General features: G+C 59.4%; 3 protein-coding genes across 3 annotated transcripts; 1 reads left to right on the top strand and 2 right to left on the bottom strand.

Moving 5' to 3' along the window:
• Positions 1–30: 30 nt before the first annotated feature.
• Positions 31–1,690, top strand: EXOSC6 (exosome component 6). The gene has a single exon (XM_058845811.1). It carries the CDS (start codon positions 31–33, stop codon positions 967–969), a length of 939 nt encoding a protein of 312 aa, XP_058701794.1. The 3' UTR covers positions 970–1,690.
• Positions 1,691–2,980: 1,290 nt separating this feature from the next.
• Positions 2,981–8,290, bottom strand: LOC131582775 (RNA-binding Raly-like protein). Its single transcript, XM_058846247.1, has 7 exons — positions 8,254–8,290; positions 6,671–6,749; positions 4,778–4,828; positions 4,292–4,440; positions 3,825–3,938; positions 3,392–3,558; positions 2,981–3,019 (listed from the first exon to the last, which is right to left on the bottom strand). Exons 1-7 carry the CDS (start codon positions 8,288–8,290, stop codon positions 2,981–2,983), a joined length of 636 nt encoding a protein of 211 aa, XP_058702230.1.
• A 1,513-nt stretch (positions 8,291–9,803) lies between these two features.
• On the bottom strand, positions 9,804–13,762 carry LOC131582774 (C-type lectin domain family 18 member A-like). Its single transcript, XM_058846246.1, has 12 exons — positions 13,663–13,762; positions 12,891–12,982; positions 12,055–12,279; positions 11,893–11,990; positions 11,311–11,432; positions 11,113–11,220; positions 10,861–10,953; positions 10,615–10,721; positions 10,347–10,476; positions 10,173–10,269; positions 10,003–10,094; positions 9,804–9,841 (listed from the first exon to the last, which is right to left on the bottom strand). The coding sequence occupies exons 1-12, from the start codon at positions 13,760–13,762 to the stop codon at positions 9,804–9,806; spliced, it is 1,302 nt and encodes a 433-aa protein (XP_058702229.1).
• Between the last annotated feature and the right edge of the window lie 1,818 nt (positions 13,763–15,580).

Genomic DNA, 15,580 nt, shown 5'->3' with positions numbered 1-15,580 from the left:
TCGGCTCGCCGGCTCTGCAGGCGGGGCGGGATGGGGTGGGATGGGATCCCGGTGCCACTCACAGCCTGTGCCCGCCTCCTTCCCGGGCCCGCCCCAGCTCCGCCCGCTCGCCGTGTCCCGCCGGCCATGCCGTTGGATCACCGCCGCCTGCGCGGCCCGGAGGAGTCGCAGCCGCCGGCGCTGTGGGCAGCGACCACGGCCGAGGATGAGGAGGACGAGGAGGGCGCGGGGGCGGCGCCGCGGGACCCCTGTGCCCTGCGGCCGCTGTTCGCGCGGGCCGGGCTGCTGAGCCAGGCGCAGGGCTCGGCCTACGTGGAGCTGGGCAGCGGCACCAAGGTGCTCTGCGCCGCCTGGGGCCCGCGGGAGGCGGCCGAGCCCGGCCCGGGCCGGCTGCTCTGCGAGTTCCGCCGGGCGCCCTTCGCGGGGCGTGGGGCGCGGGGCCGGCCGGGCGCGGCGGCGGAGCGAGAGGCGGAGCGGGAGGCGGCGGCGGCGCTGCGGGAGGCGCTGGAGCCGGCGGTGCGGCTGGGCCGCTACCCGCGGGCCCGCCTGGCCGTCAGCGCGCTGCTGCTGCAGGACGGGGGCTCGGCGCTGGCCGCCGCCGTCAGCGCCGCCGCCCTGGCTCTGGCGGACGCGGGCGTGGAGATGTACGACCTGGCCGTGGGCTGCGCGCTGTGCCGGCCGCCCGCGCCCGCCGCCTCATGGATGCTGCAGCCCGCCGAGCCCGAGGAGCGCCGCGCCGCCGCCCGCCTCACGCTGGCCCTGCTGCCCGCCCTCAACCAGGTGTCAGCCGTGCTGGGCGGCGGCCGGGGCGGCCCTCCCGAGGACTGGGCGCAAGCCTTGCGGCTCGGTCTCGATGGCTGCCACCGGCAATACCCGGTGCTGCGGCAGAGCCTGCTGCGGGCCGCCCAGCGCCGCGATGCCGCCGCCGCCGCTGCCACCGCCACTGCCGCCGCCGCCACCAGTGCCTGAGTGCCCCTGAGACCTGGAGTCTGGGGATGGGACATCTCCCAGAGCCCGCACAAGCTGTTTTCAATGCTGCCGGAGACCCCTGGAGCCTGCCTGATCCACTCATCACTGCTGGGGATTAAAATAAGTTTATTTTAGAATCTTAGAAGTTTATTAAGTTGAAGCTTAAGTTTAATTGTAACTGCTGGTGAATGCCCAGACCTAGCCTGATCAATGCCTCATGCTGCTGGAGACTGGATGAGCCTACCTTTGCACTGCTGGAGACCCCCTCGTGCTGCCCACGTAGCTGGAGGCCCAAGAACTGTGCTCAAGGACACAGGAATCTGCACCCCAGAGTGCACCTGAGGATCTATCGTGTCACAGGAGGCCATTCTTGATTGGCACCACGGGACCCAAACAGCCTTGCACGCTGCTGAAGCCCCCAAAAAACAACCTCCATACTGCCTCAGCAGCCAGAGCCTGCCCAACACATCCCTCCATGCAATTGCTGGCACTCCAGGACCCCACATCTCACCCCGGGGTGGTCACAGCACCAGGGTGAAACCCTCGCTCCAAGCTCCCCACCGTATCCATCTGTGCAGGCAGCATCTAGGTAGAACCAGGCAGGAACCACATCATGGCATGGACTAGCATCCGTTGGACTTCTTGCCCAGGCAGTGCTTCAGGGTGGCAGAGTTGTGTTTTGTTAGGTTTTTTGTAATAATAAATAATATTTTTTCTGGTGAGTCTTCTGCCTGTATGGCCCTCCTGGGGCCTCTGCCAGCCATGGGCAGAGGTGGAAGGATGTGCTTCGACAATTGGGGTAACCCTCTGTGCTCCCACTGTCCTTGAGGAGTTGAGGGGGAGCTGGGTGCTTCCTTGTAATCTGATTATTCCTGGGGATGGAGTACAGCAGGTGGTCTTTTCTGCCAAGTTGCACCATGGTGGGCTGGTAGGGAAGTTGGGGTATTTTCCATTGGGATACAGAGCAGAGCTGCACTCATGCCTGTGGGTTGAGCTGTAGGAAAGGCAGCATCCAAGAAAGCCCTCAGAGCTGAGGGCTGTGTCTGGCAGCGCATAAAATGGGGTACAAAACTGTTCACTTCAAATGGTTAAAAACTGCATTGGAGTCAAATAACCAGAGAAAAGAAATATAAATTATTTTTCTTTCCAAGACAATACACTCTTTTACCAGAGCAAATTAGAAATACAGAACAAGTTCCTACCAGTGAGAGAAGGACAACAGAAATGAGGGACATGTAACTGAAATGTGACACTGGGGAGCACAAGGGGGACCAGGACTTTTTGGGTGCCTCGTAAAGCTCTTACTAGAGTCCTGCTGGCTGCAGATGCAATGCTTGGCTGAGAACAGCCTGTGGAAAATCGGTAAGGAAAACACATTTGGGAGCTAGGGCAAATGGGAATGATTGGGTTGGCATTGCCCCACTGCTGGTCCTGCAGGTCACATCAGAGCTAGGCTTGGCACCATCCTAAAATCCCACAAAAGCCTCCTAAAGCTGGCTTAGCATGGTTCCTTCTTCCTATGGTGGGATGCTGAGCAGCTCTGAAAGCCATCCTGGGCTGTACCTGTGCCTGCTGCACCAGTTCCCAGGATCTGAAGGTTGGGATGCCACTTGTGCCATAGGGGTGGGAGCCCTGGGCTACATTCTCTCTCCACAGCATCCTGTGGGTGAGGTGATGCTGGCAGCAGGCCAGCTGAGATTTGAGATGCTACTTTGGGATATGATCCTTTCAATTTTTTGCTGCTCCCTTCCCTCCCCAGGCCACCTCTGCTTATCCATTGGTCTGAAAACAGAAGGAAAAAGAAAACAAGTGCACTGGAACACAAAAACTCTTGCCAGAGCTGGCAGGCAACTTCCAGGATAGGACGTGAGGCTGCCAGCAGCAGGAGATGGCCATGCCGAGGGCAGGCACCTCGTGTCATGTGTGGCACTACCTGGAAGCCTCAAAAGAAATAAAGAGCACAAGCTGGGAAGGGCTGACCTCACAGGAAGGCCACAGCATCACAGTCTGGCTACTGGCTCCCCTTGGGGTCCGAAATGTGGGTTTTCACCTGTGAGGAGAAACACAGCATGGCCGTCCTGCGATGCACTCCAGCAGTAGGATCAAACTCAGCACCCTGCCCAGTACCTGGGATCCCACACCCACCTGGGGAGTGCAGCGTGGGAGCAGCACCTTTGATAAAATGAATTTCTGCTCCGAGGGTGTTTTTGTAGCCCTGGTGCTGGAGTGATGCACACCCAGGGGGTTGCTGCAGGGTACTTGGGGATGTTCTGGCTGTGCCAAAGGTTTTAGCCTTGGCACACGTCTGGAATGGCTTGGGGAACCCCAATGGAGCATTTAATCTACTCCAGGCATCCCTCACCAGCAAGCAGGGGTGGATTTTAGAGAAATAGTCTGGCATAGAATCTGGCCCTCCTCTTACCATCTCCTCTGTGTCTGTGCTCTCCTCTGCACTGTCAGTGTTGCGCAGGTCTCTGTCCCCATCAGCCCTCGTCCCCTCCTTTCCCCGTGACTCCTGTGACCCCCCTCCAGCTGGGGATGGTGATTCTGTCCCTGGCTCTGCCCTCTTCTTCTCGCTTTCCTTGGACCCTGAAAAGGCAGAGACAGAAGAAATTTGGGGTACCTGTGCAAATACCAGTTCTGTCCTTGCCTGTTTCCCTTGTACCAAAAGGTTGGGCTCTTCCGTGCCAGCCCAGAGAAGGGAAAGGATGTGGGGAATCTGCCCAGCTAGCTCTGGATGTCCTGGGCACACAGGGAGGTTCCCCTTAAACCCAGATCAGGGCTCAGGCTGTGTGCACATGAGCTGCCTGGCAGAGACACACAAATGTTGGAGGGTCTGTGGCTGGTCCCCTCACCTGTGAGACGTTCTCTCCGCTGGTCCATGCGGTCCAGGCTCTCCAGCAGACTGTCCACCTGTGCCTTGATCTGGCTCAGCTCCCCCTTGATGGAGTGCAGCTCTTCAGCTTGCACTGTTGGAAGAGGAGCCATGAAGATCCCACCCAAAGCCAGGAAGACATGCCATCCTGGGCAGCCATCTCCGGAGCATCCCCCTCTCTGGAACATTCCCCTTCTCTGGAGCATTTTCCTCCACAAAACATTCTCCTCTATGAAACATCCTCCCTTCTGGGCATCCTTGGGGAACAGAAATGGATCCAGGGAGCAGCCAGCACACCAGTGCAGCCCAGGCTGTGTCTGCTGGAGCTGGGGACTCAGCATCAAGTCAGGGTCAGCATCAAGTGGGGCCTCTGGGCTGCAGCGCTGCTCTAATGTACCGAGACACAAAACCTCTGCTTTCTCTTCCTCCCAGCCTTGTTGCACTTACACTTTGTCCGTCCTGTTGATGAGCTGGTGCTGCTCCTCATCCCAGGCTGGGGTCTCAGGCTGCTTTTGCTTCCTGCTCCCGAGTGAGTCCGCCTGGTCTTGACTGGGATGCGGTTAATGAGTGGGGGGATCTTCTGGTACTCATATACCCTGCAAGGGCACAAGAGCACAGGGTGTGAGTACAACCTCAGAGGTGCAGCAGCAGCCCCTGCCAGCCAAGAGAGCATGTCCTGGGGTCCCTGTGCAGTGAAGGACTCCCAGGCTGGGCACTGCCCTGCCCGCATGCTGTCCCTGCCCCAGGTACCCCTCCCCAAGGCCCCCAGCCTGGGGAAGGTGCAGCTCCCTCAAGGGGGGAAACACGACCGAGCCTTTGTCAAAGGCAAGGGGATGGATGCCCAGGGACACCCTGTTTTTCCATGATCAGAGACAGTCACACGTCAAACCCACCCATGCTCAGCTCATCTCGCTCCTGGAATGCTGTGCTCACCGGTATGGAAAGTCATCCCCGTAGAGATCATAGTCCAGGTCACAGTTACTGCTGCAGGAGGGGGAGAGAGCAAACAATGTCACCCACAGACATCGTGGAGCAGTCACTGCTGGGCACAAACCCACCCAGCCTTCATCCCTGGGGAGCAGGAGGCATCCCAGAGGATCCCACACAAGCTGTAGCATGATCCAGGAGGTGGCTCTGCCCTGCAAGTGATCATCCTCATAGACAAACAAGGGTGTTAAGGAGGATGGTGAGAAGTCCCTGGGGCAGCATCAGCAAGGTCTGCTCTCAGGAACCTGCATTTAGAGTGCCCTGATGTTAAATTTCATGGTCATGGCTCCATGTACATGCTGCTGGCTCGCTTGGCTCCAAATTAAGAAGAGATCTGTCAGCAGATCCACTGCAAGCAGACACATTCCAGTAATAAATCTCTGGACCAGGAGCAGGGAGTGGGGGAAGGAGAAGGAAGAAGAGGAGGAGGAAGCAGAAGGATGCTGAAGCTTATTTTGCTGCTTCAGCTCCTGCAGAGTCAGGGAGCGTAGGATTAAGCCTAACCTGAGGGGAGACAAAGCCTTGATCTGAGAATCACTTGGAGCAGGGAGCCTTCATGCTGCCAGGAATGGGGGAACCAGGACAAGGTCCCCCAGTGCTCCAGATCTGGCTGCAGATGAACTTGTGACCACAGGATCAATGCAGGAGCTCAGGGAGAGCTGTAGGTTTGCTGGGGGGCTCTCAGGCAAGCTGGGCTGCCCTGCCTGGGGCACCAAGCCTAGGCCAAGCTTGCCCAGCCCAGAGGGCAGCTTGGAGCCCATGCCAAAAGGGATGGGGATGCCACAGGCCACCCTGTGCTGTGAGAGAACTGGTGGCACTGCAGCTCTGCTAGTCTTGGGGTCTAGCACTCAACTGGGGACACAGCAAGGGGTTTTCTAGCTCAGATCTTTGCTCAGAGCATCTCCTGGGAACAGCAAAAGCAGTGGCTGCCATGCTCCACTGCCCAAGGGGGCCGGCAGTCCCAGCCCTCCAGTGCTGCATCCCTCCAGTGCTCCATGGCAACAGGCAGAGCAATTAGTTCAGTCAGGGCGTTCACAAAAAAGCTCTAACAAGACAGGAGACCAGCTCCAATCCTCTCCTCACCACACATCCACTGAGATGTGGAGCCAAAAGTGCACAGGGATGGGGACAGGCTCTTCATCTACCACTTGTGCCATCATCACCATCACCTACTGCCCTCCTCAGAGATATCACCATCCCTGTGTGCCTCTGCAGAGTTTGAGGAACGGCATTTAAAGGCCACAATTGCAACTGACATTAACACAGAATCATAGAATTCTGGAATGGTTTCAGCTAGAAGAGTTCTTGAAGCTCATCTCATTTCAACCCCCCTGCCATTGGCAACACCACCTTCCACTAGACCAGGTTGTTCCAAGCTCCATCCAACCTGATCCTGAACACCTCCTGGGATGGGACATCCACAGCTTCTCTAGGCAACCTATATCAGTGCCTCACCACCCTCACAGGGAAGAATTTATTCCTTATGTCCAACCTAAACTTATCCCCTGACAGTGTGAAGCCATTACTGGGGGGCAACACTGTAGCAGGTGTGGAGATCACAGGGCTCTGCTTGTTCTCCCACTGCCTTCAGATGGGGAAGGGGAATCCTCACAGCCCACACACCAGAAGGAGCCTGGTGAGGACTCCAAATGCACCTGTGCCATCTGGCAGCAGGTGATGCTCCAAGAGCCCCGTTGGGATGAGGCAGGGATGTCCCTACCCTATGTCCTCCCAGCTGGAATAGGCAGAGGTGAGTGACAGAGAGCAGGGGAGGAAGAGGAGCCAGGTGTGGGACAGTCCCCAGCCCCCAGTGCACCCCTGCCCCACACAGGCACTCACTGGTTCAGGCTGCTGCTGTGCTGACGCTTCTGGCCCAGCCTGGCCCGGCTCAGCTTGGACTCCCTGGACATATCCAAATCTGAGGGGAGAGGAAAGGAATGAGAAGTGGAAAGAAAAGGGGATGCAAATATCCTACCCCACACAGACACATCTCTGGAACCAGCTTCCCAGCCAGACTTCTCTCCTGGCTGGAGATGTCCCACTGCAGAGCATCCACAGGACGAGCAGGGGGGTGGAAGATCTCTCTAGATTTAAGTCTTTGGGAAGGACGTGAGCAGCAGAGAGTAGTTCCAGAAATGTAGCAGCTCCAGCTATCCCTTCTGACAGGTGCCCCATCCCAAGGACCCAAAGCTAGGCAGACTCCAATTAGGGTGGCAGAAAGCACTTCTGATGCACAATTAACCTGCTGAGACATTTCCCATCACTGTGGTGAATCCACCTTTGCTATCACACCTGACGGGTGATTGGATTATTTTTGAGGAATATCCAGGCCAGCAGGATTCCTGTGAGTGCAGCTGGATTCCAGGGATGGGAAAAACCCTGTGTCCAGCTGCTTCATCTTCCCAAAGGCTGCTGAGACTCGTGTGATGATATGTGGGGTGGAAATGCCTCTGGACGCACAGCTCAGCAATGCCACATCACTCCTCCCCAGTGACGCTCTTCATCCCTCCTTTAGGATTTCACAGCCAATATCCATATAAAAGCCAGCTTGAATCTATTTTCTGCATATGCATTTGAGAGGCACTGATGGTATGGTTTGTGAATATCGCCGTGTACTTAATTTTGGGACACTCCTTAACCTCTGTGGCCACTGGGGTGAGGAGACAGTTGAGGGCTCCTTCTTGCACACTCAATCTTGGCCACAGTAGGTGTGACCAGCTGTTCCCAGTGTCTGGGCTCCCTCCCTGCCTCCCCAGTAACAGAAGGGTAGTGGTAGAATATTCCTGTCCTGATGGAGTAATGGTATGGGGGAATAATGCAAGGAGGGACATCCCAGTACTTGAAGGATGTTCCTGTCCTGGGAGGGTATTAGCAAAGGGGCATCCCAGTATTGACAGTACATGCCTGACCTGGCATTAATGGCTTGGGGACATCCCAGAAGTAGAAGAAATCCCTGCTCTAGGAGGGAATGGTATGGGGACATCCCCGTGCTGTGAGGAATCCCTATCCTAGGAGAGAATGGCATAGGGTATTCCAGTACTGAGAGGATATTCCAGTCCTGGGGCTAATGATGTGGAGGGGTAACGGCATGGGGACAACCCTGTTGCGGGAGGACATCCCTGTCCCAGGGGTGATGGCATGGGAAGGACCCGGCATCCCGAGTATTGGAAGGCCATCCAGCCCCGGGGAGGGACTGGTACGGCTGTGGTGGGCACTCCGGAGGGTGCCGTGCCCGAGGTGGGGAGCCTTAGAGGCACTGGAAGGCTGCAGGGGAACACCCTCGCCTCGGTCAGAGCTGCCGGTGCCGCTCGAGCATCCCAGTGCCGGAGCACCTCCCGGAACAGGGGTGCGAAAGGAGAGCCGATCCCGCGGGGGAAGGGGCACTCGGGGAGGGTGGAGGGCCGGATGCGGTCGGTACTCACATCTCCAGCCCGGGTCCCCGCTGCCGAAGAGCGTCATGGCCCCGCTCCTGCCCCGCTCCGGCCCCGCTCCTGCCCCGCTCCGGTCCCGAGCCCGACCGAGCGCGCTGCCACCGGTCGCTACCACCGCCGGCCGGGGGGACCGCGGGCCGCACCACTGCCGGCACCGCGGGGACCGGGATCACCCTCCCCCGGGGATCGCCAGCCTCACCCTCATCTTCCCTGGGCTCCCTCCAGCTCCATCCTCCCTCCCCTTCCCACTTGCCGCACCCCGCCCTAGGGATCTCCATCCTCACCCTCATCCTCATCCTTCCAGCTTCATTCTCCCGCCCCACCTGCTGGACCCTTCTCTCGGGATCTCCATCCTCAGCCTCATCTTCCCCGGGGTCCTTCCAGCTCCATCCTCCTGCCTCACTTGCTGGATTCTGCGCTGGGGATCTCCAGCCTCACCCTCATCCTCTCTGGGCTCCTTTCCACCTTCATCCTCCCACCACCTCCCACCTGCTGGACCTTGCCCTCCTGGCTGCCGGCTCATTTCACCCTGGGTTTGCCCAGCTTGCCCGGGGCCCCAAGCCCAGCCCAGTGATGTGGATGGTGCCTTCCCTTGGCTGAGACAGTGCACAACCAACAGACTATAAAACACCCTGGCTGAAGACATTTCCATTCCCACACCCCACACCAGCACTGGAGTGGGCTGTTATGAAAGGAGGAGGGCAGTGGCACATCACCTCCAGAAGCACCCACCGACACCCACCAGTGCCGGGGGCACAGGCTTGCACCCAGCACATGGGGTGCTGTGACTTGAGGCCATCCTGAGGCTGGAAGAAGCAGCTCTTGGCTAACACCATCCCTCCAAGACAACCCCATGTACTGAAGAGTTCAGCCAAGGATGGCCTTGGCTTCTGCAACCCCAGCACCCACCCAAGAGATGAAACTGGAGGTTGCACCCAGTGCAGGCAGGATGTGGGCTGTGGCTAGGGAGTCTGGTGGGCTTAGAGGAGGAAAAAGAGACAAACTGCTCTTCCCAAGGGAGAGAGGGTCTTTATTAATGAGCGGGCAGATGATGAAGGACGAGGTGATGGTGAGAAACCCACCAGTCTGGGGCATTCTCACCCAGGTCAGGATGATGGCTCAGAGCCGAGCCCAGTCCTCATCCTGAGCTGTGCCAAGGTCTGCACCCCCAAAGAGCCCCGGTGGCCCCTCATCACACTGAGATTACCGTCCAGACACAGCCCAGCTGCCAATTTTGGAGAAGGATGCTTTTGTGCCTGGCTGTTGCAAGGGACATCTCCTGCCTAGAGTGTTGCAGAGTGATAGTGACAGAGGAAGATGAGGGGCAGAAGAAGATGCTGTTTCAGGGATGGTCATGTACAGCACACCCCTTCTTGCCAGGTCGCAGTGCCATGGGTCCTCTCAGCCCCTCATTCCCTGCACAAGTGAGCTGTGGAGATATCCTCCTGAGCCATGGTCCGGGCTTGGCACAGCACCAGGGTTCTCCTGAGCCACAGGTTCAGCACAGCAGCCAGCGCTGGCCAGTTCCCAGGGCTACCAGCTCAGGGGTCCCGCTGCCACAAGGCAATGTGTTCCTGGGCTGCAACGGCATGAGTAGAGTCAGTGCCTCCCACCCAGGAGAGACACAGAGGTCTGGGCAGGGCTGGCAACAAGGCACCGACCCAGCAGAGCTGAGGGTTGGCACCTCCAGGGCCCAGCACACCCGGGACAGCACAGGGGGGCTCCCAGCCGCTCACTCACCGAACTGGCAGATGTACCGGTTTCGGGTCTTGCAGCGCTGGTCGTTCCAGTTGAAGGCAGCTGATGCTTGCATCTCCACACAGTTCCCAAACCTGTGTCCCACCAGGATGGTGGTGAAGCCAGTCAGCAGTGACACCATGCAGAGTTTGGTGTACTCTAGATCCACTTACCCCTGGTTGTCTGGCTGCCCAAAAGCGAAGCTGGTGAATGAGGATGGCTCACCCACATCCCAGCGGAAGGAAGACTTGGATGTCTTGTAGGTGAGACCTGGGGAAGCAGGAGGTGGGTTGGCACGTCTGCCAGCACCTTGGATACTCTGCAACCTGCCTGCTGCTGTCTCTCACCAATCCAGAAGTTTCCAGTCTCAAAATCAGTGTCTGTCACCCTGTTACCCATCTCCAAGCGGCTGAGGTAGAAAGCCAGGATGTCCTGAACCTTCTGGCTTCTTATCTGGGCCAGCATCGCTCCTTTCTCCTATGGGGAAGGGAGTGAGTCTGCCCCACCTGCATGGCCCAGCACTGCTCCAGGCAGAGGAGATGCCCCAGGGGGGCTGCAAGGATGGGTGGCACTTTTCAGATGCACAGAGATGTTTGGAGCACCCCAGGAGCTTACCTGGCATTTAATTTTGGCTCCATAGTAGGTGTCGGCTTCGGGGGACACCATGAAGCAGTCGCTGTCTATCCGCACGTCACAGGCATGGAAGGGGAAATGGATCTTTGCTGGAGACACAGGCAGGAGCAGGTGGGTCCTTGTGGCAACAGAGATGGGCCCACAGAGGACCTTTTGCCCCACTTTGGGGTCCCCTGCCTGTGGATCCCTGATGCCACCCCACAGCAGTGCAGGTGGGCGCAGACTCACTGCCGCACTCAGCTCCACCATAGCCCGCGTCGCAGAGGCAGGAGCACTCCTCCTTCCTGAACCTTCCGTGGAGGCACTGCCCGCTGCACCTCACTGTGGGCACAGCACTGCATTAGCTGCCAGGGGGCTGGGCAGTCCCTGCCCCTGGCTGTGCTGCCCACACTGCACCGGCTGTGCCCGTGCATGCCTTGCACCTGCATGCCCTGCAGCAGCCACGCACAAGCCTCTTGAGGCTGCACGGTGCCCTCTCACCTTGGCAGTACCTGCCCGTGTAGCCGGGGGGACAGGTGCACTGGCAGCTGCTCATGTCGAGGTGCCCACTGTTCCTGCAGCTCATGCGACAGGGGTTCCTGGGCACCTCTGGAAACACCAGAGGGACAGTGAGGACATCAGGGGTGGAGACAGCAGCACCAGAGTCATGCAGAGGCCATGGTGACAGGGGAGACTCACCGCAGAGCCCGCCGCTGTGGTCCCAGGACTTGAAGCAGCCGGAGAGGCCAGCGGTGCAGAGGGAGCACCAGGGTCCCTGCTTGTAGGGCAGGATGGGCATCCCGGCCACCTCCCAGTTGCCCCTGGCCCCACAGGCAGCTGGAGGAAGATGCCCCACCCACCCGGGAAAGCCACACCCCTTTCTGGGGCAAGCCCACACCCACATTGCAAAGCCACACCCATTTCTACATCACCGCCCTGCCTTCATTCCCCAGCCCCACCCACTTGCATCTCTGTCCACAGCACTCAGCCCCGCCCACTTCAACACACAACCCCGCCCAGAACATCCACACCCTCCTGCTTCCAAAACATAGCCCAATTTGCATTTCCAAGCCCCACCCACTTCAGTGCACAGTCCCACCTGCCACCAGGACAAGCTCTCTGCCCCCTCCCCTGCCACACATCCCATAGGTAAACCCATGTCCCTACCTGGACACACCTGCTTGAGACCCCACTCACATCTCCAAGCCCCACCCATTCACGCCAAGCCCCACCCTCGCAGCCCCAACCACCACGCCCCAGCCCCACCCTGCAGCCCCTTACCCCGGCGAGTAGGCGCAGGCGAAGGCCTCGCTGGGGCCATGGGGGCCGGGGCAGCGGTGCCGGCCGCAGCCCAGCTGCCCTGCTGTGGCCCACACCAGCTGTGGGAGAGCGTTTGTCACTGGGGTCCTGGAGCCCTGCAGCCCCCGTGCCCCCGGTGCCCACCTGTGTGTAATGGCTGCAGGTGGCATTGCTGCTGCAGCGCCCCGTCCTGTAGTCGTAGCGCTGTCCCTCAGCAAACCAGAGCTCCAGCACGGCCCCGAAGCCTCCGGCTCCCGCCGGCAGCAGGACCTCGCTCCAGCCCAGCTGTGGGGCTGGTGGTGGAGCGGGGCCCTCCAGGCAGCTGGCTGCTCGTGCCCCTGCCAACTGCCCCAGCTCCTCGCTCCACTCCTGCAGGAATGAGCATGAGCCACCCAGGGAACCGCCCAAGGGTGTGTGGGGACCACCAAGATGCTCAGTCCAGGAGGTGACTGAGGGATATCAGAGGGTCGACAATGGGTGATGCTGCAAGGGAGCCCTGGGGACCAGTCCTGCCCTGGTGTAGGCAGCTGGGGGGTGATGGAGGGACGTTGGGGGCCACCACAGGACATGGGAGACACACGGAGGGACCAGCCCTGCTTTGGTGTGTTCAGATGTGAGGTGCTTGGGGAATATCAAGGACCATCACGTGGAATGGGGAATGCCATAAAGAGCTCCAAAGAACCAGTCCTGCTGTGTCCTTGGTGTGTGCAGGTGTGAGGTGATTAGGAGGTACCAGAGGGACATGGGAGATCCCAAAAGGCACCTCAAGGGATCAGCACTGCTTTTGGTGTGCCCTGGATGTGGCAGTGCCAGTGGCATGCTCTTCCCCAGGGGCCCCACACCAGCCAGCTCTTCTGCTTCATTAGAGTGTTAGCAAACTGCTGCACTACTGCACATGGGCTGTCCTCCTCCCTGGGCATGGGGTGGAAGGCGGATGTGACATCGAAGGTGGGGGACATGGGACCTTCAAGGGGGCTCACCAGCTTCTGCATGTTGGCAGCAGGAGGCTGCACTTTGCTCCTCAACTTGTTGTGCAGTGAGAGCACCAGGAAGGTCTCCTTCGTGCTGAGAGCTGGGGAGGACAGCAGGGGATAGGGGGCTGAGGGGTACAGGTGCCCTCCCTGTATCCCTGTCTGTGGCCGATCCCCTCAGAGGACCGTGGGAATTCCCCCTGAAGGGTCCGCCCGCAGCCGGGGATACCGGGAAGGCACCCGGGTCTCCATGGAGACTTGAGGGGAGAGAAGAAAGAGCTTTTGGGCTGGGAGCACAAAAGGGGCAAGAGGCCGAGGGAGGGGGGGACAGCCCGCTGGGCCCCCGTCTCACACGGGTGGGCTGAGACTGCCAGGAATGTACCCTCTCTGCCCCCCTGCCTGTGTCCTGCCGGGATCCAGACCCCACTGGGCAAGACCTATCACTAACCCCCATCACCAGCTGCAGGACCCCCAGCCCCATTCCATCACTAGCTCCATCCCATTACCAGCCCCAGAGACACCTTGGTTCCCTTGAAACACCAGCCCCAGAGCCGCCCAACTCCATCCCGTCACCAAGTCCATGCCCCTTCTCCCAGCCCCATTCCATCCTCAGCCCCCATCACCCACCAAGCCCCTCACCGCCATCCCTGGGTGCCCGTCACCCACCCGGTTCCCCGCACATCTGGTCTGGCCCAAGGGGACGGTGCTCAGGGTGCATCCACGCCCCAAACCAGCTGCCTCACAGCCCTGCTGCCGGAGAGGCAGCCCCTCTATCAGTTACCTCCCGGAGCCAGCGGGGACAACTTTTCTGAAGCATCCGACCTCGTCTCACCCACCCTCCACACCAGGAGGCTGCAAAGCAGCAGGAGCAAGAGCTTCATGTAGGTCCTGGGATGGGGGAGCGGACCCCCAAGCTCCGGAGGGAGGACTGGGGCAGCCGAGCCACCCCGCAGCAGCTCTGGCTCTGGGGCCAGCTCGGCCGCGCTCTCCTGCGTGCGTGTGTGTGTGTCTGGTTGCAGGATTTGATCCTATTCAGGACTCCAGACAGGCACCGCTGGGCAGCGGGAACAAAAGCTTGACGGGTGAGTAATAGCTCTGTCAAAACAGTTGCTCGCTGGAGCGAATGTGGCAGACAACTCCCGGGGCCCCGGGCTGCAGCCCCGCCGGGATGTCCCGCAGTGGGGTCAGCCCTCCGTGCTCTGCCCCAGCCCCGCCGCCGAGCCGGGGTCGGGGTGTGGAGGCAGTGTGAGCAGGGGTCGCAAGCGGCGCACCCACTTTGGGACACTGGGAGACTGGAAGCCGAGGGGCTGGGGCAGCAGGGGGGCCCCTGCTGCCAGCCTTTCTCCTGCCCCATGAATTAAACATGCCGGGGAGGTAACACACACCGCTGCGGGCGTGAAGCCAAATACCCGCTCCGGAGAGCTGGGCAGCGTGGTTACAGGGTGGGAGGATGTGAGAGCCGGGGGGCCGGCGGCGGGAGAGATACTGGGCCCAAGGGGGGCCGAGTCTCGGCAGCCACCTGGAGTCAAGCAGGGGTCCCACAGCCCAGGCTGCTCAGGGAGCTCAACTGCACCATGAGAGCTCTGCCCCAGCACAGGGGTCCCAGAACCTATGCCAGGTGCTCCCCTGGCACAGGGCATAGATGTGGGCATCCCTGCTCAGGAGTCTGAAATGCCACAGGTGGGAGGGACTGGGAGCATCCTACCCACCAGCTGTCAGGGCTGAGCTGGGTGTCACCATAAACCCAGCTCTGAATGCTTCAGTTCTCTCAGCCCGAGTCTAAACCTGACCCTGGCCTGAACCCTGGCACTAATGCTGATGCCAACCTCAACTCTCACACAAACCCTCCTACTAATATGGATCTGAACCTTTGGCACTGATACTAACACTAGCATTAACCCTAACAAGAAACCTAACTTTAGCCCTAACAATTACTTTAATGCTAATCAAATCATTAAACCAAATGCTAACACCGAACCTAACACTAATGTTAACCTTAACTCTAATCCTAACCCTAATCCTAACCTCATCCCTAGCCCTAATGCTGACTCTAACATTAACCCTGACCCTTATGTTAATGTGGACCATAATACCAACAGCACCCCAGCTCCATGCTGCAGCAGCACCCTGGAGTTCCCTCCTGAACTTCAGCCAGGGCTGAGCTCACCCCAGCAAAGCTGTGCCGAGTCCAGTGAGTCCACAGCATTCCTGAGCTACCCCTCCCAGCAGCCCCAGCCCCACCAGAGAGCAGAACACCCGCACAAGCCCCAAAGTCATCTTTTCTCCCAGGAGACTTTCCCAGGCTTAGCTAGTGCATGGGATTAGCCTCATCCTGCATCTCTGCATGCCGGGGAGCCCCAGAGCCAGGACTGGCCGTGTGGTGAGCCCAGCACCGCTGGGTACCACCGGGTACCACCCACCGGGTACCACCGTAAGTGCCGTGACAGCCACCGCCTGGCCCCAATATCTGGGACATGAAAGGCCCCAAAGCCTCTGATGTGCAGAGGGAAAGGAACGGAAGGGAAGGGAGAGGCTAGAGTCAGTGCCAAGGGGAAACTTTCCTACAGCTCGGCCTCAGGCAAGGGAAAAACCAACAAACACATGGGCACAGGCTGCAGATAAATCCCAGTGAGCGCAGAACACGGCTGTGAGCAGCAACGGACCGTCAGCGTCTTGCCCCTGTAGTCAGCCCCAGCGTG

This window comes from Poecile atricapillus, chromosome 10 (genome assembly GCF_030490865.1).
Source record: "Poecile atricapillus isolate bPoeAtr1 chromosome 10, bPoeAtr1.hap1, whole genome shotgun sequence".
In the NCBI taxonomy this organism is placed as follows: domain Eukaryota; kingdom Metazoa; phylum Chordata; class Aves; order Passeriformes; family Paridae; genus Poecile; species Poecile atricapillus.
The sequence above is the reverse complement of the archived record's forward strand: the minus strand, read 5'-3'. Positions and strand labels throughout refer to the sequence as shown.

Excerpts from the sequence above, each read along its gene's own strand:
- EXOSC6 (XM_058845811.1), top strand. The coding sequence starts at position 31 with ATGGGGTGGGATGGGATCCCGGTGCCACTCACAGCCTGTGCCCGCCTC.
- LOC131582775 (XM_058846247.1), bottom strand. The coding sequence starts at position 8,290 with ATGACGCTCTTCGGCAGCGGGGACCCGGGCTGGAGAT. Across the intron at positions 4,829-6,670 it reads CACAGCAGCAGCCTGAACCA|CAGTAACTGTGACCTGGACT; the intron begins GTGAGTGCCTGT and ends CCCCTCCTGCAG. Across the intron at positions 3,559-3,824 it reads GCGGAGAGAACGTCTCACAG|GGTCCAAGGAAAGCGAGAAG; the intron begins GTGAGGGGACCA and ends CTGCCTTTTCAG.
- LOC131582774 (XM_058846246.1), bottom strand. The coding sequence starts at position 13,762 with ATGAAGCTCTTGCTCCTGCTGCTTTGCAGCCTCCTGGTGTGGAGGGTG. Across the intron at positions 11,221-11,310 it reads CCACAGCGGCGGGCTCTGCG|AGGTGCCCAGGAACCCCTGT; the intron begins GTGAGTCTCCCC and ends TGGTGTTTCCAG. Across the intron at positions 10,095-10,172 it reads GGGCAGCCAGACAACCAGGG|GTTTGGGAACTGTGTGGAGA; the intron begins GTAAGTGGATCT and ends GGTGGGACACAG.